At 37.6% G+C, this 23,012-nt stretch overlaps 1 protein-coding gene and 1 pseudogene across 2 annotated transcripts in view; one reads left to right on the forward strand and one right to left on the reverse strand.

Moving 5' to 3' along the window:
• Usp6nl (USP6 N-terminal like) overlaps nt 1–22,998 on the reverse strand; it is a 169,559-nt gene extending 146,561 nt beyond the window's left edge. For both annotated transcript variants that reach the window (XM_023701330.1, XM_023701329.1), the window contains exons 1-2: nt 22,785–22,998; nt 8,594–8,686 (exon numbers count right to left, since the gene is read on the reverse strand). In XM_023701330.1, the coding sequence (XP_023557098.1) occupies nt 8,594–8,597 (4 nt within the window). In that variant the 5' untranslated portion in view covers nt 8,598–8,686; nt 22,785–22,998. The remainder of the gene's footprint in view (nt 1–8,593; nt 8,687–22,784) is intronic.
• On the forward strand, nt 9,529–9,957 carry LOC101570197 (annotated as a pseudogene).
• Nucleotides 22,999–23,012: the final 14 nt, after the last annotated feature.

A 23,012-nucleotide genomic window follows, 5' to 3' on the forward strand; every position in this document is an offset into this window, starting at 1 on the left:
GAATTTAACCTATGTATTATTTCTCTGTGTCATACAAGAGAATGTCCTTATTCTTTAAACCACTTACTGAAGTACAAATTGGATAAAGAAGCATGATATATACAACCTACTCTCAAATGATTCAAAAGTAAAGGAAGAGATATATATTTTCTAGAAATTTAATTTTAAAATAAACATGTTAAGCAAATTTGAGCCTACCAAAAAATAGAACTGGACCAGTTGATGAGGAGGTAGATATTAGAATTTTACTTGCTGACAACAAACCCACATTACATTTTCCCAAGGAAAAACTAAGAAAGAAAAGAATAAGAAGGCAAGCTTTGTGACTGTAGAAATAAGTATGTATTTCCCAGAATGTGTCTCGGCACTGGGCTGAAAAAGTACAGCTTTTCAGTTAGAGTAAGATTTTCTAATGACTGAACAACTTTTAAACCACATTTTAGGGGAAAATAAAATGTAACTCCATTTTTATAATACAAATCACACATTATTAAGCAGCTTTTGCTGTTTTAAGTACAGAGATATTTCTACTATTGAATCATTTGGGAACCAAATTCCTTTAAACAGAGTCAGTTTGGGTATCCAGGAAATATGGGAGATTTTCCTAGCCTGTGCAAAATTCCTAAACATGTAAGTACAGTACATATAAGTACAAAACTCCCACTCAAAGTTGAAGGTTGACTTTAAAAAAAAAAAAAGAAAAGAAAATCCTCTTTCATATAGCTTCCAAGTTACCTCCACCACCAAGACCAATATTTTTCTTTTTTTTTTTTCCATAATTTTATTGAGAGACAAAGAGCAATGAGACAGTTTCAAACTGGTAGGACAGGTCCAATAATTAACACATTGTATACTCTCTTCCAACGGTCATCTCAGCACACCCCAGAGGCAGGGCCAGCATGGCAGGCCCAGGGATTGAACCTCTGGTCCCTGTGCCTGCTTTCAGGTACTTTAATCCACTGAGCTATTTGGCCAGCCCTCTATATTATTTTTAAAAGCCCTAGATTTCTTTATTCTTACACACCATAAGACAATTACCACTTACTAAGCTGTACTTTTGACTGTCTTTTGGTAAGTGAGAACTAATAGAAGTCATATGCCTAATCTTTGCATATAGAAATCCAGTTTTAGAGAAGTTAATGTAAAGGAGATTGAGTTTTTCCCAACCAGTACATCAGTTCTAATAACACAGATTCAAGTAAAGAGTTGTAAAAAGAATCTATTTTGTAAAATTAATTGAAACAATGAGCTGATTACTTGAGAGTACTAACTTGAAATACTCTCCTCTGAACTCTGGTTGCCAAAAGAATAAACCAGCAAATATGTACCTGCACTTGGAACAATGGTACTTCTGAAAGTGACCAAGGGCAACCCAGGTAGACCTCAGTACCCTGAAAACTGTCTTCTCTAACTCATTAAGGATACACCTTGTTTTTATCCAACAGGTGTTCTCCTCTAAGGCAAAATCTAACTGAAAGTTTTCTCACTGACTTCACCATAAATTTTAGAGCTCCAAGGCTTCTACATGATCTTGGTCCAGTTTTCACAGCCGCACATGAAGAAAGTTGGGGGGGGGGGAGTTGGCTGCGCACACAATGTGGCTAGATAGCAACAACACTCGCTCCAGCCCAGGTGTGGGGACGCTGCACTGGAAGGCTCACTTAAAATTTTAAAAGTTCCCTTAAGAACAGAATGTCTTAAAATTATTACGAAAAAGTCATTTGGTACACAATGGTTTGTACTATGTATATATACAGAGAGAACAGATCTAGAAGAAAAAATGTAATGGTAAGGCTATGAAAATAGATATACATAATACTGCTTTCAAGCAACAATATTATAATGAAAAATGGGCAAAGTGAAAAAAATGGGCAAAGCAAAAATTTAAAATTTAACTACTAAAAGTAATTTTAGAACTCTACTAAGCTTATACTACTATGCTAACTTGTATTTATGCTAAAATCTATGTTTTTTTTTAATAATAAAGTTTGCACAGAAAATGTGTTAATTACAAATCAACTCTCTTGCTGTGACAAGGAAAGAGGAAGAAAGGAGGGGGAGAGAAAAAATGCAACTAAAAATTTGGGCAGGGGATACAGATGAATGTCCATTTTGTAACTGTGCATTCAAAGTGGTTAGGATAGATATATAGTTACATTCTCTTAATGAATAGAGGGATTTGTTCTAATTGTGTTTGTAAATAGGATATCAAGTCCGCATCTTGTACAGCAATTAACCACTAGGAAGAATGTACGCAATGTGTTAATTATTGAAACTGTCCTACCAATTTGATTTGAAACTGTCTCATTGCAATTTGTTCCTCAATAAAATTATGGAAAATAAATAAAGAAATTCGGGCAAAAGAGAAATATGGGACACTACTTGTACTTTTCTTGTTTTAAGTTTGAAAACCTCAAAAGAAGACATAAAACTATAAACCACCTCCTAAAAATATTTTAAAAGACTTAATTAAATATAAATGCTATATGAAATTCATATTCTATTTCAATACTATATTAATTTCATATTCAATTGCAAACAATATCAAAAAATTATTTTCCTACAGCAGTCAAAAGTAGCTAAAAGCGGGGCTGGGGAGATGGCTCAGTAGAATAAGGGCTTCCCTGGCAAGCACAAGGGTCTGAGTTCAATCCCTGGTTCCACAAAAAAAAAAAAAAAAAAAAAAGTAGCTAAAAGCAAATCAGCTAAAAGCAAAAGAAAAAAATAGCTAGAAGCAAAGTATATTTCACTATAAATATTTACTATTAACATAATGAACTATATTAAACAATGATTGCATATTGAGATAGATTATACACAGTGGCTGTGTATCAGATACTGTTGTTTACTCTTACCTATGCCTTGCCCAGTAAGGACCTGCAGGTGCCCCCTCATTACTGTCAAACACAAAGTCTCCAAACATTTCCAGTCCTCTCCTCCATTAAAATTCATTGATTACTTATTCAATTTGAGAATGTTTAACATCTAAAATTTCATGTACCATATGTTGTATGTCCTAATTTTCTCAAACATGAATTAAGTCTTGGGGCCGGGGAGATGGCTCAGTGGAATAAGCACTTCCCTGGCAAGTGCATGGGCCTGAGTTCAATCCCTGGTTCCGCCAAAAAACAAAAAAAAAAAAAAAAAAAAAAAAAAAAAAAAAAAACATAAATTGTCTTAATACAAAAAGGATACTTGTTACAAAGGGATTTCTTTCAAACTTTTATTAAGTGACATTCATATCATTTAAAATACAATTCAATTTAAATTTTCTTTAATTTCTACCTAATTTCTGACTTCACTGGGTGGGGTGAGGGTAGGGGACACAGGGTCTTGCCTTGTAGTTCAGGCTGGCCCTCAACTCTCTGTATAGTCCAGACTAATCTTAAACTCATGGTGCTCCTCCTACCTCAGCTTCCTGAGTGCTGGGATTGTTGTGCCACCATGCCCAGTTTCTGAAGTAAAAAGCTATTCCATAAAATAGTACCTCAATGGGCTACTTAGGAAAGTCTTCTGGTATTTGTAGCATAATTTTTCTACTGACCAAGACTAGAAGAATCCTTACATTATTAAGGAAAGATCTAGTAGTCTATTCAATTATTTATATTATTATTCTAATAAATAGCAAATTGCTCTTCACTTTTTCAGCATGAATTTAATCCAGTTCACACTAGTGTTTATTCTTCTAAATACTGTACATTCCATAAAAATTATCGACTGTCATTCCTCTTTCGCAACTGAATGAAAGATGGTTCCTATATAGAAGTGACCTCCAAAAAAACTTCCAATATATAGGTCCACACCTGTAATCCTAGCACTCAGGAGGCTGAAATAGGAAGATCACTGAGAGTATAAGGACTGCCTGGGCTGCATAACAAGCTCAAGGCCAGTGTGAGCTACACAAGGAGATCTTGCTTCAAAAAGAAAAGTAAAAACAAAAAAAAAAAAACCAAAACCAATAGATATGCCAAAGAGAAAGATCAAACACAAACAAATATAATAAATTCACTCCTTGATTAGAAGTCAGAAGAAGAGAGTTGACTTCCAGAAAAGACTCTTTGGACCTGTCATTAGCTACAGTAAAGCTTTCATGAAAAAAGTGAAATAAAATACTGAAGTGGAAATTAAAATATGATACAGCAAATAAAGTTTTTGTTCAATTTAAAACTTTAGAAAATAAAACTAAGTATGACTCCTAATTATTTTGAGCAAGTGTGTAGTTATTTTCCACAAAAAAATAATCATTTGTACAATACTGCATTTTACAAAACGTCCCTTATTCTAACATCCACTAGTGCCTACCTGGCATGTACAAGGTCCTGAGTTCAATTCCCAGTACCACACCCTCCCCACCAAAAAAAAAAAAAGACCTAAGACATCTGTTTCAAATCATATCCATACTTTCAGTAAATATAACAACTTTATTTCAACTTTGGCATCATTTGATAAACAAAGTAAACAAATCAAATAAATGTTAAACACTGGGGTTGGTGAGGTAGCTCAATGATCTAAAGTGCCTGCTTAGGCAAGCGCAGGGACAGGGACTGCAGCTCAATCCCCAGTACCATGTGCCATGCCAGCCCCGCCCCTAGGGAGGGCTCAGCCAGCCACAAAAAAAAAAGTTAAAAAAAGTTAAACAATGCAAAATATACAAATACCAAAAAATAACAATCTAAGTAGTAAAAATTTAAAAAAAAAATTGTGGATTGTAATAAAGTTAATCCACAAGGAAATTCTCAGTATCATAATAATATCAGATAATACACAAGTATTTGGCCTCAGAATTTGACAGAGCACATGTCAGCTAATATAAAAGCTGAAAAATATTACAAAGCATCTAACAAATTCTCCGGACCTTCATTTGGGGCACCTACCCACTATCCCAAGACTGTGTCACACAGGTCAAGAAAGCGATCCCCTTTGTTCTTATAGTGGCTGAGTACACACGGCAGCCTGGCCTGAGATGTCAGAAGCAAGTGCCACCACGTTGCATGTTTTTATTCCAAGCACCAAACAACAATGACCATGGCCTATGTATTCTATGACTAGAAAAGAGTTGGGAGATCCTGCATACACAAATTCACCCACATATACAATTATCTCTAGGGAAATACTGAAGAAAAAAATGTTACTTAACCTATCATTCTTAACCAAATCTAGGTTTGGAAATTCTCCCCAACTTTAATGGCATATATTCCTCTTCTTTTTTTAAAAAACCTTTTTCAATCTCCCATAATTTTTTTCTAAAAACAAGATTTCTAGTATATTCAATTACCACTTTCCGGAAGACTTACAATCCCCTAGAAAATGAGGCACACAGTAGACCTCTGTAACACTCCCAACACTATCATTACAGTAGTCTACTCAAATACAGTGTCTTTTTCTAGAGAAAATATCAAAATGGCAAGAAAAAGAAATGTAATTCAATATGATTCAAGAGGAGTTTGAAATGAACTAAAATCAAAGAACAAAAACCAGGAAAGCAAATACTACCTATGTAACACAGACTTTTAAATTTATGGCTCACAAAAACACTACTTGTCAGAATAGTTTTTTCCAAAATGAAACCTTAAATCATTTATGGAACTGAAAACTTTTAACAGTGTCACAAGCCCTGTAAGATGGAATCCAAATTTCCTGGACTATAAATGACAGGTAGCCTGACTTCCTCTCTTCTAGTTTTCTCTCTCACAATCCCCCTTCCCACTTCTATAATTAAGAATAATCAACCACTTAGTAACAGTTCTCTCGTATGTTCTATCTACCTAGAATTCTTTTATCCTGTTAATCTCTACATACTCTTCTCACTTTTCAGCTCAAATTTCATCTAAAAATATTAATGCACCCAATAGCTGCCACAGAACACTCAAAGATGTACAGTATTTATTTAGCACCTAAGTGCCTGGAAGAGGTGTTTAGCACTAGGAATAAAATAGTGTTTACTGTCAAGAAGCATACAGGCTAGAAAGTGCAAACAACAGATGATGCTAATGCTACAATCTCAGTTACTTTTCTCTTGTTGCTGGGACAAAATACCCAATACCCAAAATTAAGGAAGGAAAGGTTTATTTAGCTCACAATTAGTGGAGGTTTCACTCTATACACAGCTGGCTTCAAGGCAAAGTGACACATGGCAGACAGCAGTAGTTTATGCAGGCAGAAAACAGCAGAGCAGAGACAGGAGCAGCAGCTGTGGCATCTAGCAAGCCTCTTTCTCTTCCCCACATTGTATTCAGACTATCTGCCCCTGGGCAGATGTATCACTCACATCCATAATCCCAGCACTGGATCATGAATTAATCACAAACTCTAGAAGTCACCCCACAACTGCATGAGGCTTTGGAGGGACAACTAGACACAACCCATAACATGCTGCATGGCAGGTACCAGAGCAATGCAAGCAGAGTGCTATAGCGAAGTCCAAGGAGCTCATCTAGCAAGGGATGTTGTACAGGATTATAGGATGGGGGGGGGGGGTTTCCAAAGAACTAGGGAGCTAAGCAGAAGCTGACTTGTAAAGAAGAATCTTCAATGTTAAGTCTAGAGTTTGGGCTTTAATTATTAGTACCAGTAATTAAATCCCAATGGTACTATCCATTCTCTGTGTCTCTCCCGTCTTCACAACAAACACAAAGATCAGATATTTTCACAGATAAAATACAAAAACAAATCACTAAGATGACAAATTTATGCCCCTAAACGTGTTAAACATCTCTATGGACCACCAGAAATGTAACAGGAACATAATGTGTGAGACAAGTTGAAATCACCAAAGCAGCAGGAAGTTTGACCCTTAGAATAACTGTAAGTAAGTATTCCATGTTAAGTGGGCCCAATAGCCAGGCTCTTTGCTAAAACCCAGGCAGTGAGATAGCAGTCCTTCTCTAGTAGGAAACAGAGTGAAAAAGGACTCTACTAACTGTGCTGAGGCTACAACCTATGGGAAGGAAGCTGCTGACCTAACGCCAGCTGACTAACTTAGTAAATCTGTGATGGCGCCAGCATCACCGTGGGGGCCAAGACTCTCATTTACCAACACAGACAAAATTTTGATCCCAGAACTCCAAAACAAGGCAGAGACAACTATAAATCTGCTAGACCAGCAGGGGAAAATCACTAATAGAGAAAAGGAAACACAGACAAAGGAAAAAAGAAATGAAATCTAACAATGTGCCTTAAAAACACACACACACACACACACACACACACACACACACGATAAAAACATCAATATCAACAATTACGACATATATTCACCACAGACAAAACTTCAAAATAATCAATGATCTGAAAAAAGACTCTAAATACACACACCAAAAAAAAAAAAAAAAAAAATATCCAGGAAGAGATAAAGGAATAACAGTAAGACAAAAGTCACAGAATAAGCAGCCATAAAAAAAGAACTAGAAGATATTTTTAAAAACCAATTTAAAATGCAGCAAATAAAATTAATCTTTTGATTTAAAAATTAAAAATGTTAAAAGGTAAAATAAAATGTTCACTTTTTAAAAATGTATTTTTAACGTTAAAATGTTTTCTATTCCTGTTAAAATTTTCATGGACTCATCGCCATCTTCATTTAGTTGGCAGCTAACATTAGATAGGCATTCTCACACAGTTCCATGAATGAACTGAAATAGATGCTTCTTTCCTAATCTGCAACTCTACTTGTTCATTCACCATATACCAACTGAAAAGCACATCATTATAAAGTCTCCAAAAGCAAATCCAAATCCATGTCTTGCAATATTCTTCTTAGTAACTAAGATTCAAATATTTCACAGTACCAAGAGTTTCATCTTCATTTGCCAAATGCCTCATTAAATTGATGAGAAAAGTTGCACAAATTTATACTAAGGTAAATATAACCAATATAAAAAAATCATAAAAATTTTAAAATCCCTAACATTATATTGCAAATAAAAAACTCCATCCCAAAGTTTCCACAATCAGAAATCTGGACTTCAAAATTTCTACTGGATCCCAGTTAAGGTAAAAATCTTACTTTTTCCTCACCCTTTCAAAGTAAACACCAAATTTTTCAACGTAAACACTTCACAAGTTGAAGTGGACAGACATGGACAGAAAATATTACATATACCATTTGCTTACAGATGAGAAGACAAAAACAATCAAATTTGATTAAATGCAAGATAGCCTTGGTTTCTTGTTCCACAAAGGCACTGCCAGGGAGATTTTTGTTTTGTTTAGATAAATTAACTTGTGCTACCTAATGATTACATTCCATAAAATAAAATCTCTCCTAATTATGACCAAAAGCGATATTCCCCATTTGTATTTTTAAGGATTCATTCTCCAGTGGCTAGTCAATAAAAAGTTTCTAGATGACAGAATTAAATCAGCCAAGAAACTATTCAGATTTCCTCATCACATCTAACTTCTTAGAATAAATCAAATGTCAAAAAGTATCTCTTTGTTCAAATAGAAACAAGCATGTGGTGTTGGGAAGAATCAGATTATACAATCTCTAAAAACAGTGACATAATTCCAATTTGTCCAGTAACACATTTTCTCTTTAAGTACAACACTACAAATGCACTTGAGATAACTCAAATGAAAGATATACACTTACTCATGACTGGAAATGTCTCTGTATATTGTTCCAACAAGATATTAAATGAAAATCTGCTGTCCAAGTTTTCTCAGAGGAATACATGTCCTATTTCTGGAAATAAAAGAGAAATAGTATTTTCTAAAGGTCAATATTGAAAGTTACTCTAAACAGAACAAAATTTCATTTCAAAACATTCTCTATTTTCAGAAAAGCTCCCCTATCATTATCCATTAAATATAAAAATTATTTTCTATAACATGACAATTCAACTCAAATTGCCCTTTTTCTCAAATTACTTCAAAAGTAAGTAGTATTAAAAAATAACTACACAGAAACAGATTAAGAGGTGTCCTCTGTCTTCAGCACTAAAAACTTATTCCTTCCCCATTCCCAACTAAGTAAATCAGAGAAAGAAAGCACTCCATCTAAGGTAATATAGCACATCACACCTGCTATATCTAAATGATTTATACAAGCGACCACACAAAGACCATAAAAGTTGGGGCCAGGGAGATAGCGCAGTAGAATAGGTGCTTGCCTGGCGAGCACAAAGTCCTGAATTCAATCCCCAGTACAATAAACAAACAAACAAATATAGTCGCTACAAACTTTCTCCAATAATGGACATTTTCTTCATTATAAATGTAATATTGGTCCATTTTAAAATATTTTAAAAAGCAGCCAACTATAAAGAAAATATTCTCTATGATTCAATAGTCCTACAGTTGTTTCAAGACATTTTTCCTAAGAATTTCTAAAATACATTTGATAGGGCCAGGGACATAACTCAGTGGTACAATGCCTGCCCCGCTAGTGCGAGATCATGAGTTCAATTTCCAGTTCCAAAAATAAATAAATAGGAAGGTTTTCAGGAAATATGGAGGCAGCCTGGATAGTTTGGAGTCACAGTACTCTTGTAAGAATCACCGAGGGCTCTCAGAGGAAAAGGGAGGATGCCACTGGAATCACCTTCCTCTTCAGTGCCACTATCCTTCCCTTCTCTGTTACCCTTAGTACCAGACACCATTAACAGTTCTTTCCTTCTTCCAGTGTCTTACATCACTTCCCAGGAGATGAAGTACATTCTTCACTGTTTGCCAGTTGGTCAGGTCCTCAGTGAGAACGTTTTCTACAGGACTTGGTAGCTAAGGCAGTGCCAGGAAAATTACAGCCACTCCTGGGTAGTCTGGAGCAGCTTAGTTTATGTGGAACAAACCGACCACCTCGTATCTCTGAGTGCCAGCTACATCTTTGGGATCAGTGGTTTCACGGTTAGGCTGAGCAAGGAGCGTAATGAATTTGTCATACAGCTGGAGGTCAGTGACCCAGACTTCATGGCAAAATTTTGCCAAGCAGTGGCTGCTACAGCTGGTAAAGCCTGATAGGCAGCTGGAGATTTAGCTCAGCGGCATAGTACCTGCCTGGCAAGCATGAAGTCATGAGTTTGGATTCTGGCACACATACACCCCCCCCCCAAAAAAAGACTGACAGACACTCAGATTAAAGAATAAAATCACAGCTGATGAAGCTAAGGCCATCACTCTACATGAGAACTCAACTCATGTGTCAAATACGTGAATGTGGTATCCCAGTGAGTTGACTGAACTTGCGGATCCAAGTTTATTTCCACTTTATCAGTATGTTAGATTACTCAGTATAAATGTTATTATTCACCCAAGCAAATCCAGTTCATATCAGCCTCCTAGTTTTGGTTTCCAAGAGCTGTCATAACCTCAGTTTAATGACTCAGGTAGAACTATAACCAGAAAGAACTACTGAGGCCTACTGCTGGTCTATGAGGGGTAAAGAAGAACTGTCTTCCAAAAACAGGAAAAGATAATAAAAGGCATTTTTATCATTTAAAAAATGAATAAATACTTTATGAAAATTTTTGTGCTCAGTCATTTTTATTCAAGAGTACTTGGGGCCAAGGAGATAGCTCAGTTGAATAAGCGAGTACAAGGTCCTGAGTTCAATCACCAGTACTTCAAAAAAAAAAAGTACTCAGCATCTGACCAGGTGTGGTAGCACATGCCTGTAATCCCAGCACGGGGGAGGCTGAAAACAGGAGGATCACTATGAGTCCAAGCTGTGTAGTGAGACCCTGTATCAAATACATTAAAAAAAAAAAAAAAAAAAAAAGAAAGAAAAGAAAAGAGTACACAGCATCATCTTGTATTACTTAATACTTATCTTATTGCTAAGATACACATTGTAAGTCTTTTTCTCTTATTTTTTGTAAATGAGGTATTACAGTGCTAAGGCTATATTTAAACATAACAATGGATACATGAATCTAATGTATAAAACTCCACAAAAAAATCAGACTTGATATAAAATTCACACTTGTGCTACTTTGTGTAAAGTATCTTTCATAAATCAGTAAGATACTTCTTTAAGAAAAAATTTGAAACTACTTTTTGCAATCACAAAAGGTAATAGTTATTTTCTAAATCAATTAAGAAATTAACAATACAAAGGCTTTCTGCTTTTGAGTCATTGTTAGGGCAATAGTTCTTGAAGAAGTAATGCTAGCCTCATCTATTATACACGTTACTCGTGTCACCTAACATATGTAAGGAGTACACATTTACAAAATGAAGAGTTTGCCTCAGCACTTGTATGCACAGCATAGTCCATACACTGTAATTAGCAGTGGCATATAATCATAGTTCTGCCATGTAATCATCCAACCCCCAACCCACATACTTTCATCTCTATCTGTCCATTAGTAAATGATTTCCATTTCCAGATAACCCAGTCATTCCAAAAAAATTAAAAATTGTATGGAAAAATCTAAAATAAGATATAATCCACATGTTACTTTCAGAATATACAATGGAAGTTTATTCTATGATAAATACACTTTCTTGGCAGAGCTTGACTGAACGCACTGGCTTTGCTTCCCTCCTGAGGATCTCTGAGGTGGAACATGTTGAGGAAGAACAGCAGTCCTATATTATGAGTACACAAAGGAGAATGAGTGTTTACAGATGACCCAGAGGCCCTCTTACATTATATGTGCAATCTAGTTTCCTTGCTGAAGGACTTTCCTCCTTAATCATTTTCATATCAACATACTTTATCTTAAACTTAAAATTTCCATATGATAACATCAAAATACTACGCACTGTCCCTTTTCTCCCCATAACCATAAGGAGCACAATAATTACTTATTAAAGGATTTAAATTTTTAACACACCAAGAGTTTCCTCAGCACTGTTGTGGGTAAGGTGACACATACCTATAATCCCAGCAGTTGAGGAAGCTGAAACAGGAAGACCACAAATTCAAGACCAGCCCAGGCAACTTAGGTAGACCCTGTCTAAAAGGGAAGGGGAGGGGGGTGGTGAGGATATAGCTCGATGATATAGCCCCTTCAATATGAGTCCTAGTACCACAAAAATGTTTTCTCAAATTAAAAATCCTTCCTTCAAAAATACTCAAATAATAAAACTTAGAAACACTACATTTATAATCATACCATCACAAATAATAATGCACAGGGGCCTCATAATTTACAAATATGCAACATGTGTTAGAATTAATGTAAAATATTATGGAGTTCTTAGAAGCATTTATAAATAACATAACTGGAGTCAGTTTTCAAGATTCTTTATGCTAATCACAGCTTCAAAATACAAATTTCTGAAAGACCGTGTCAAAAAAAAAAAAAAAAAAATCCCACCACATACCTTCAACTACTCTACCAATTAATTCACTTAAGCAAAAAGTACTTTATTAAATCTATAATTACTGCAGACTAAACATGTATAAGTTTTAAGTAAAGAACTAGGGGCTGGGGAGATAGTTCAGTAGCTTAAGCACCTGGCTGTAAAGTGCAGAGCTCTGAGTTTGATCCCCAGTACCAAAAACAAAACAAACAAACAAATAGGGGAGTAGGGTACCACTTTATAAAATAAGAAAAGGATGATAAAAAGAAAGTCTGAGTGAGAATAAAATGATGTGAATATAAAAAAAAAAAAAAAATGTGTTGAAATGTCCTATCTCCTCCCCTCAATCCTACCCTTTGCCACAGGACAAAGAAGGAAAAAAATTCTAACTTTCTGTTGTGTACCCTATTCAAGAGAGAAAACAACATGTGTTAAATCCACAATCTTGCAGATCAGGTAGACAGTGCTGTGACACTTATGGGAAAACTGCCATTTCACCTCATTTTTCAGATACTTGGGCCCTGCAGGTGTGGCCAATGCCTCACTGGAACGAGGGCTGATTGCATTAGTTCCAACCAGAGACTGTTAAGACCACAAAGCTTGTCTGCATTCTCCTGCACTGCACCAAGGCAAATACATACCCCAGGGGGCTACCAGCCAACTACGATTACTCCTGATTCTCAACTTACTAGGATTAAGAGGTACCTGGATAGATGGCTGGATTGTGAAGGCACTAACCCAACAACAGGTTAATCCACTGACAGTCCACAACCAGGCAAGCTGTTGGAGTCCAGACCTACTCTGAAGAAGTGGACCCCTGGGGGGCGCCTCTAAAGGGTCTATCTTATATCCAGTCAGGAAGTAAGCAGTTCTCTTCCACCATGAGGCTTCTTCCTTGCCATGGACCCAAAAATAATGGGCCTGGCCAGCTATCAACTGAAATTCCTCAAACTGTGAGCCAGAAGAAATCTTTCCTTCCTTAAGTTGTTTATGTCTGGTATTTTGTCATTAGAACAAAAGGTAACAAATACAATAATTCACAACTTACAACCAAACCTCATTAAACTCAGCAGATCGGGCCAGGGCTATAGCGCAGCAGTACAGTGTCTGCCTGGCAAGTTCAAGGTCTTGAGTTCAATTTCCAAAACAAACAAAAATACATGAATAAACAAGCTCAGCAGATCACAGACCTATGAGCTAAAAACATTTCTGTGGTATGCCACTGGAATTTTGCAGTTGTTGCATTCATTATTACAACCAAATATGACTAATACAGAGAATAAAGATACTAACTTTAAAAATAATTCTCAAGCTAAAAAAAATGTAGTCATATAGTATTCACAAACATATCCAAATCAGTAGAATACATAGAGAATGGGGATAACAGCATTAAAAATTTACATTAGGCAAACACCAAAAGGAAGAGATGTAGCTATAGACATTTACATGCACTGATATATGCTCAAAATGCCCATAGCAATGCTGTGTGTAATAGAAAAAACTGGAATTTCCATCAGAAGATTAATTATGTCTTTTTTTTTTTTTCCAGTACTGGAGATTGAACTCAGGGCCCTGGCAAGCACTTATTCTACTGAGCTATCTCCTCGGCCCTAATGTCACCTTTATAGAATGACGTATTATGAAGCAGTAAAATGAACCAAAAGTATGCACATCAGACAGCCAAGATCAGATAGCACAAATGATACAACTCTAAAACTTTAAAAATAAGTATGCACATCAACAAATCTCAAAATATTGACAGCTACGCTTACTGTATTTATGCATGCACATATATACAATGACACAATACCAATGATGCAATGGTAGCATCCATATAACATTACAAAATAAAATTGACAATGTATTGTTTAGGGACATCTACATATGTAACATGCTCTTAAAGAACCAGAGAATACTAGACCCCACCTTAAGGCTAATGATTTCCCCAAATCACTAGTAGGATGAGGTAGGGATAAGCCATCCAGGAGGGCAATGGTAATGTTCTATTACTAAAGCTGCCAGGGAGGATGGAATGGACATAACGTTAGTCTTTACGAAAATATATTACACATAATTTTTGTATAAATGTCATATTTAATAGTATTCTAACATGAGAAAGCAGACATTTTTCCCACGAATTTCAGAAAAGAAATTGTTATGAAGGTAACATAAATATATATAACTGCATGTATAAAGAAGTTAAACGCAGTTATAGCCTTTAAGCCTTAAGAGGCAGAAACAGTTGTAGTAACTCATTTACTCCTTAAATGTAAAAGACAAATACAAGTAATACCCAGTTCTACCACAAACTGCAAGACAGTTTTTATGTGAAATGATTTACGATTAAACATTACCCATGCGTAGGAGCAGCCGGCTACTCTGAGTTGTATCATCTGGGCTATCTGAGCTCAGCTGTCTGACCACTGAGGCATCTGATCTCACATTCACAGCTCCATAATCCTACCTCATTTTCTAGTATAAAGTCCCAGAGCCTGTTTTCCTAAAATGCTATTTGTTCAACTGCCATTCCCCTCTTCCCACCCCCAAAAGAGGAGACCAGAGAGGAGAAAGAGAGAAAGGGAAAAGAAGGGAGGGAGGGGCAGATAAAGGAGGGAAAGTGAGACATAGACACAGACAGACAATAGTAAAAATTTATAGACTTGGGTATAGTAGTGGGTGACTGTAATCCCAGCACTATGGGAGGCAGAGGTAGGAAGATTGCAAGTTCAAGCTCAGCCTAGGCAACTGTGTAACTCAGGGAGACCCTGTCTCTAAATAAAAATAAAAATTAAAAATTAAAACATGTAAAGGGCTAGGCCTTAGAGAAATGCAAATTAAGACAACACTGTGATGCCATCTTACTCCAGAAAGAATGGCAATCAGGCTAGGATTGGGGAACTCTTCTCCATGGCTGTTTGGAAGATAAACTAGTACAACCACTGCTGAAATTAGTATGCAGAGTTCTCGAACAACTAAAACAAGAAATTCCAGCTATTCCTCTTCTAGGTGTCTTCCTGAAAGAGTTAAAGACATCATATTACAGTGATATATGCACACCCATGTTTACAGAAGCACAACTTATAATAGCTAAATCTTGGAAGCTGCCTGTATGTTCATCAACAGATAAAGAAAATGTGGTATTTATATACAATGGAACATAAAGAAGGATAAACTTGAGTTATGTGTAGGAATGGATGCACCGTGAGACCACAACATTAAATGAAAAAAATAAAAAATCAGACACACAGGCAAAAATCTTACAGTTTCCCCCCATGAGAAGCCCAAAATATAAATAAAGATCAAAATAGAAGACAGACAGTAGAAAACAAAAGGGAAATGGGAAGGGGACTGGAAGATAGAGAGAGGGGTTAAAAACGGAGCGAAGGAGAAGGGCTGAAAAAAGAACCAAGATGTGTTGTGTACCTGTACCCACTTCCCATGGGGAACATGATCATACTATGCTCTCGGAATTTACTGGATAGTAATTCTACTACCTTCCTTTCTTCATTCAGATTCACCTATGTATACTAGGGCAGATACCCAGATAATGTCTTAACATTCTAAACCAAGAAACTACTATACCCAATATTGAAGTCATTATTAATTGACACGGAAGGTCTCGCCATTATAGTTTCACAATTCTTAGGCTTTCTTTGAACAAAGCTCTTGCTGAAATTTATACTCCCTAAAAAATACTAAATCTCCATAGAATGAAGAATTTTCCCAGCACAAGTTCAGCAAATCTGTCACTGCTAGTGTGAAAGGAGGTTTATCCTATTCATTAAGTCAACAAAATACTTTCTGCTAATAAGGTCAAATTAGATGGACCAAAGAACAAAATGAGAAGTCCATTGACCTCATCAGTTTATTTACACATGTATGTTAACAATAAGAATGAGGTCCAATTTCTCCTTCCACAGGTAAACTTTAAGTTAGGTTTCCAGAAGAACTTATCAAGTTCTAGTAGCTTTACCCTGGTCAACACACCAACCTGCAGGTACGGTACTTAGAAAAGCAAATCTTCTTTCCAAGTCTTCCTTGCTTATATCAGTTATAGACACTGTTTTTCAAAAGAAAAGACCCTGTCTTAAAATAAATACATGAATGAATGAATGAATGAATGAGAAAGCTCAGTGTGAAAGTTCAAAAAGTAGTTTATCATATTTGCCTTACACACTTGATAAATCATATCAGAACTGTACACAATGCCTCTGCTCAACAGATAACAGTTAAAATGGTAAATGCAGTATCTCTGGTTTTTCAAGAGCCTAACATTTAAAGAGTCAGTTAAAAAGATAGTTAAGGGCCAGCCAAATAGCTCAGCAGATTAAAGTGCCGGCAAGGGAGAGGGCATTTCGATCCCCACCCCAAGCCTGCTGTGTCAGCCCCGCCCTCGGGGTGTGCTATGGGGTAGCACGCACCTGTTAATCCCAGCTCTTTGGAGGCTGTAAACAGGTGGATCACTACGAGTCTGATCTAGTAGTGAGACACCCTGAATACTCTGTAGACCCTTCCCTAAAAAATACAAAAAAAGAAAAAAATAGTTAAAAACTCAAGATTGTCAACTATAATAAACATCAGAAGGGACTATTTTTGAAAAGCAGACAATTCCAAGGTCCATCTTCAAGGAATGTATACCTAGTTAGATTCTAAACACCAGAATGTATTTGTAAATTTAATAAATATTAATCAGCTCTACAATATGCAAACATCACTCAAGAGGCTTACAATGAAACAAGCAGGACAAACTTCATCCCAGCCATCCTGTAACCACAGAACATACTTATAACACATGGAAACTGGAGCAAAGTTGGAGTCAGGCCAGTATAGAGCCTTTCAGCTCACTCAAAGGGCTACACTGAATGGAAATAAGCAAAGTTAAGGGGTACAAATAAGCTAAGGGGTATGAATAAAAGAGTACAAGAGAAGAGCAAAGGTAAGATGGTGATGGCAAACCTTTTGGAGCAGTCATTTTATTTCCCTGAGATTCAGTTTTTACTTTAAAGTCAGTTAAAGTTCCCAACCTGCCTGCCACTGGAATTTTCATGGGCTTATGCATTTTTTAAAATGCTTTAGCAAACTAAATATCTCATGTAGCTGATACATATATTAGTAATGACCCATTTGTGGTTTCATAATATAAAAGAGTTGAAACATAATTTTATAGTTCTCTTCTCCACTGTATTAACTGAGATTAAGTTAATTAAATGGGCATAGCTAGACCAACCAGTAAATGATCACAGTACACCAAGTATGAGCAACACCTGGTCTAAAATAGTCTTTAAAGGGAGAGGGCAGATCAAACACAACAAAGTCCAAGTGACTGCTACAAAAGACATCCAATCATAGTGTCAAAATGTAGAACTCAAGCAAGATCAGAGAAAGAGAAAAAGGAAAAGGAGGATACAGCAGAGAAAAGCGGGAAGAAAAGGAGGAGGAAGGAAGAGGAACCATCTAAATACAAACGCAGGTGCCGGCCAAATAGCTCAGTGTATTAAAGCTCAGTGTGTCTGCTTAAGCAGACACAGGGACTGGGGCTCAATCCCTGGCTGGCGTGCCCTGCAGGCCTCCTGCCTTCAGGGCTCGCTGAGATGGCAACTGAGACTGGGAGTGGTGGCAAGCACCTGTAATCCCAGCTCTTGCGAGGCTGTAAACAGGTGAATCACAGAGTCCGATCTAGTAGTCAGACCCTGAACACCCTATAGACCCTTCCTTAAAAATACAAAAATAAAATAAATACAAAGGCAAAAGAAAAATCCTTAAGGTATCTTGAAAAAGAAACAAATTACCAATGAGGAGGCAATAAACTGCAGATGATGTCTAACAGAAACACAAAATTTACAAATAATCCCTTCAGAGAACTTATATAGAAATTAAATGTATACAGATTGATCTCCAATCTAGAATTCTGTACACAGCAAAATATACCAAGAATGTAGGTGAATAAATATTCTCAGACAAATGGAAAAAAAGTTGTCAATATTAGATCTACCCTAAATACTAAAGAGTGTTCTTCAGGCAGAAGGAAACTATTCCAGAGGAAGGCCAGTAACACAGGAAGCAATGACAAAAACAAAAGGCAGTAAGTGTAACAGAATAGTAACAGTAAAAACAGAAATACTGCATGTCTGTAAGGTTTTTCCTGTATATGCGTTTCAAAACACAGCAATCATTAAGGTTTGAAAATTGAACTAAATGTACATTTCTGCTGTCTTTGAGACACAGTCTCATTACTAGCTCAGGCCGGCCTCACACCCACGCAACCCTCCTGCTTCCTTCTCAAGTGCTGGGCTTACCGGCGTGTACACTCACCTGACTGAACTAAATGTTTTATCTAGCAGATGGGCAAAGTCTCAACTAACCAACATACTTTGATAAGTCAAGAATATATTATATATTACAATTTCTGAAATAAACACTACAAAAATAGTAAGAGAATATATAACTCCAAACCATTTTTTTTAAAAGAAGGACAAAGCAAAGCATGGTGATGTATGCCTGTGATCCCAGCTCTTCTGGACTAAGGCAGGAGAAATGCCAAATAGTGGCCAATCTGGACTAAACAATGAGTTCAAAGCTAGCCTGAACCTGAACCTGTCTTAAGAAAGGAGGAAAGGAAAAAAAAAAAAAACAGGAGGAAATGATCATTTTTTAAAAAAATAAGGTGAAACAAATTTCTAGTTTTAATCATTTATCCCAATATAATTGTATACCCAATAAATAACAGGATAGCCAACTCTAGTTAACCACAAACATTTCATCTTCATAAATTTTAGACTCTACTCTCAATTTTTCCATGATTAATTTTTCAAAATTTTATTATCTTACTACAGACACACTAATAAGCATTAAAATGTCCCAAATCTAAACAAGAAAAGCTTCAAGAGCCAACTTACTTATAAATACTGCCCTAATTCCACAATAAAATATTAACTTGCAATCACTTATCTATACATTACTAACAGAAAAATTAACATGTCAAAAAGCTTTAAAACGATAACTTTTCATTTATTTCATGAAGACAGTACTCTAATATTTTTAGTTCACTTGCTGACTCAATGAAAGGAAATTCCAGGACAAAACTTTAACTTTTCTACACTCCATCCATGTCAGTAAGACACAGGTACAATGTGGACCTGTATTAGAAAATAACTCAATTATCTTTATAACAAAGAGAAAACAATGGGCTGGGGAGACAGCTTGGAGGTCTAAGCACCTGCCCAGCAAGCACAAGGACCCACGTTCAAACCCTAGTACCACACACTGTGTTGGGGGCATGTGGTGGTGCATGCCTGTAATCCCCCCCACTGGGGAGGCCGAGACAAGAGGATCACTACAAGTCTGAGCTGTGTAGCAAGACCCTACACCAAATAATAAAAGACTTTTTTAAAAAAAAATTTTTAAACATAAAAGAAAAGACAAACTCTAGAATCAATCACCTTCCCAGAGCAATTGAAAACAGCTGAACACTTAAATATTTTTGTTTTATAAGCTTTGCTATACAGTCTAAACTTAAAGACAGTGCAATCAAAACACTCTCCAGATACAATCTTTGTAAAGAAATTAAAGTCTTTCATTATTAAATGCATATTTAACCCCATTTTCAGTCATAAAAATTAATAAACTATTATCTATAATAGATAAACCCAAATTCTGAAAATACACTAAAAAAATGTATAAAAGTAGACACCAAAGTGTGCAGGTCAAGTGTGATTAGGGTCCAGCAGGCTGACCCCCTTTCTATAATAACCATGGAACAAAAGCAAGCCGCTTCACTCAAGTGACAGAAAAACAGTACTAGGAGCCTCCTCTGGCAAAGAAACAGCCAGGCAAGATATCCAATTCTGTAATTCCAATTGTAAGGACTGAAAGTTCAAGCCCAGTCTGAGCAACATAGCAACTTTGAGTCAAAGAGTTGAGGGATATAACGCAGTGTGACAGCACTGGGCTCAATCCCCAATAGACCTCCCAAGAAAAGGATGACTGCTTACATGCACGATGAACTAATACCTACTCTTACATAACCCCCACACTCATCTCCTTAGCTCTGACTAGATGGTCTTCCTCACTCTTCAACGCTTCTCATCTAACCCAACAGCCCTTTTTACTTCCTATCCCTCCTCCTACCTTGGGTCTTAACTACTCTTACTCAGGGAACTTGCCCTGGTTCCTCCAAAATCAAGTTAAGGTCCCTAGGTTATCTGCATAGCTCCTTGTACTTTACTTCAAATGGCCCAACCACTTGTTGAAATCAAAGTAACTAACACAAATTCTGAGGATACACAAAAAGCACTCATTCATGGATTAATTTTGGATTTATAGCTACCTCCAATTTTACAAAGAACCAAGCTTCCAAAAATTAAGTACAGTAATTTGCATAAGATGATACAGCCTGAAAGTGACATGTGTTTGACTCTAATTCCTATATCCTAATCTCCTACACTCACACTATACGGAAATGTGTTAACTTAGGTTTCTTTCAAGTTATTTTTGTATTAACTTCCACTTTAAAAATGGGAAACACCTTTTTTAAAGGGGCAAATGAGTATAATTAAATCACATCTGAAATTGGAATGTGCTTTCCAAAAATCACAATGAAGGGACAAACTGTAACTTTCTGGTAATTAGTAACCTAAGCTGCAATTACAAACCAAGAATGGTTTCAAGTGAAACAGCAAACATGAACCAAAAAAATGTAATCACCTGTCTACCTGAAATAGTAATTCTCAAAACCTTTGTATTCTCCTTGGTCAGATTCAAACTGCCCCAACATTCCTCACAGCTCTTAAAGCACTTTCTTTGTTCTCAATTTGAACCTGCTGGCCTTTTCTTCACCGATCTTTACCGGTTACAAATGTAACAGTAATTTGACACAGATGGCAAACGCAGACCCACCGCAAATTCTGGTTAGCACTGAGGACCGGATTGGATCTGCCATGGTGGGTAGCTCTCTTGCTTCCCAATAATGCGTAATATGACATTTCTCTTTACTAGCTTGCTTAGCCAAGTCACTCGTCCTCAGTAGGGAGCTACTGGCATCACAAAACACAGTTAACGCTGGTGATGAACTATCCTTACTAGAAACTGGTATAACAGGGTTTGACAGTCTAGCTAAAAACAGTCAATAGCCTTGACACCGGGGCTCAGGGCCCAAATTCTTAATGTTTGGCAAATGACGGTTCTTTGAATGTCTTTGTGACAACTCATTAATTCTTTCAATACATAATCAGCAAAGGAATTTCTGTTAACTCAGAATACCTGTACTTGCAATGGACTCTTTTTTCCTTTAAAAGTTATTTTACACTTTTATTAGTATAATTTTATGTTTCCTTTTTTGGCTCTAGCCCTGGGTCCTAACATTCATCTTAAATAAAGAACTACAGCATGTTTACAATTTTTATTACAAAAGAACGACAAACTCAAAAACATTTTTTAGGGTCAGAAAGAGAAATAAAAGCAAATTAACCAGTGTTCATTTGATAATGCCTAACTTAGTAATTTTTATTAGGATATCATCAAGAAAGTAAAAAAGCATTCTGACTGCCCCCGCCCGCCCCCCGACAGCGCACACCCGAGATTCAACATGTATAGACGAGAGTTGGCCAGGGTGATCAGAAAGTTCTGTGCAACTTTCCTATCCCAAAAAGTACCAAATATCCCAAAAACTGTATTATTTTTATAAAACGATTCATACAGAACTGAAATCATTATCTTCCACCAAGTAAAATATTCAACACAACGTCCCCATTTTTTTTTTTTTTCATTCATATCTCGTTTCCAAAGCCTGGGTATTGCCCCAATTCACGGAGCCTTCCCAGTCGCGCTAAAGCCTTCCATCTGAAAAGCACTGCGAATTAAAGGAAGGGAAAAAAGGAGGGGGCAGCTCGACCTTCAAATTACAGAAGCCTCCACCCATCGAGTCACAGACTTTTCACGTTTTCTAGCATTAAAACACCTGCGAGTAACGAGTTCTCACGCACCACCTCACAGTTGCGAGCCTCAAACTATTTTGCAAACTTTGCAAAGGCGCACACATTTCCAGGCTTTGCAAATCCCTCGCTCAGCCCATCCTCCCCGTCCCTGGTGGAAACAAAGTTCCACCACATGAAAGCAATAATTTAAAAAGAACTAAGTTTTCCCTGGTCCTGCCCACTTGGACTCTGGAGCACGCAACTGAAACTTGCTAGGGAGACGTCTCCCCCGGGACCGAAACTCGCGCTGGGGGAGGCGGCGGCGGGTCCCGCCTCCCGGGCTTCGCAGCCCCGGCCCCCTCCTGGCCCCCTCCTGGCCCCCTCCCCGGCGCGCGCCCCCGCACACACACACACACACCCGCCAATCAAGCCGGACCCCACTGGCCCCGCGCGCCCCCGAGCCGCTCCTCCAGGGCCGAGCCGGGGGCCTGGCCGCGTTCCCTCCTGGGTCCGGGAATGGCGGCGTCCGGCTCCCGGGGGCCAACTCCAAGTCCCGGCTCGCGGAGCGCACCCCAGGCGCCCGGGCGCCGGCCGCTCGCGGCGCCGGAGAGGGGAGGAAGTTACCTCAGGACGGTCCCGGCGGCGGAGGCTGCGGGCGGCAGGCAGGCTGACGGTCCCAGGCGGCCGAGCAGGTCCGGCGCGGCAGCGGCTACTGCAGTGCCCTCCGCCCCATTGTTTCCCTTCCAAGAGGATCCCAGCGCGGCCGAGCCCGGGAACCAGGAAGTTCCCCGGCGCGACACCTCCTGCCGCCGCTATGGAAACGGCCCCCGCCCCCCAGGGCGGCTCGCCGGG

This window comes from Octodon degus, unplaced genomic scaffold (genome assembly GCF_000260255.1).
Source record: "Octodon degus isolate 3935 unplaced genomic scaffold, OctDeg1.0 scaffold00133, whole genome shotgun sequence".
Classification (NCBI taxonomy): Eukaryota; Metazoa; Chordata; class Mammalia; order Rodentia; family Octodontidae; genus Octodon; species Octodon degus.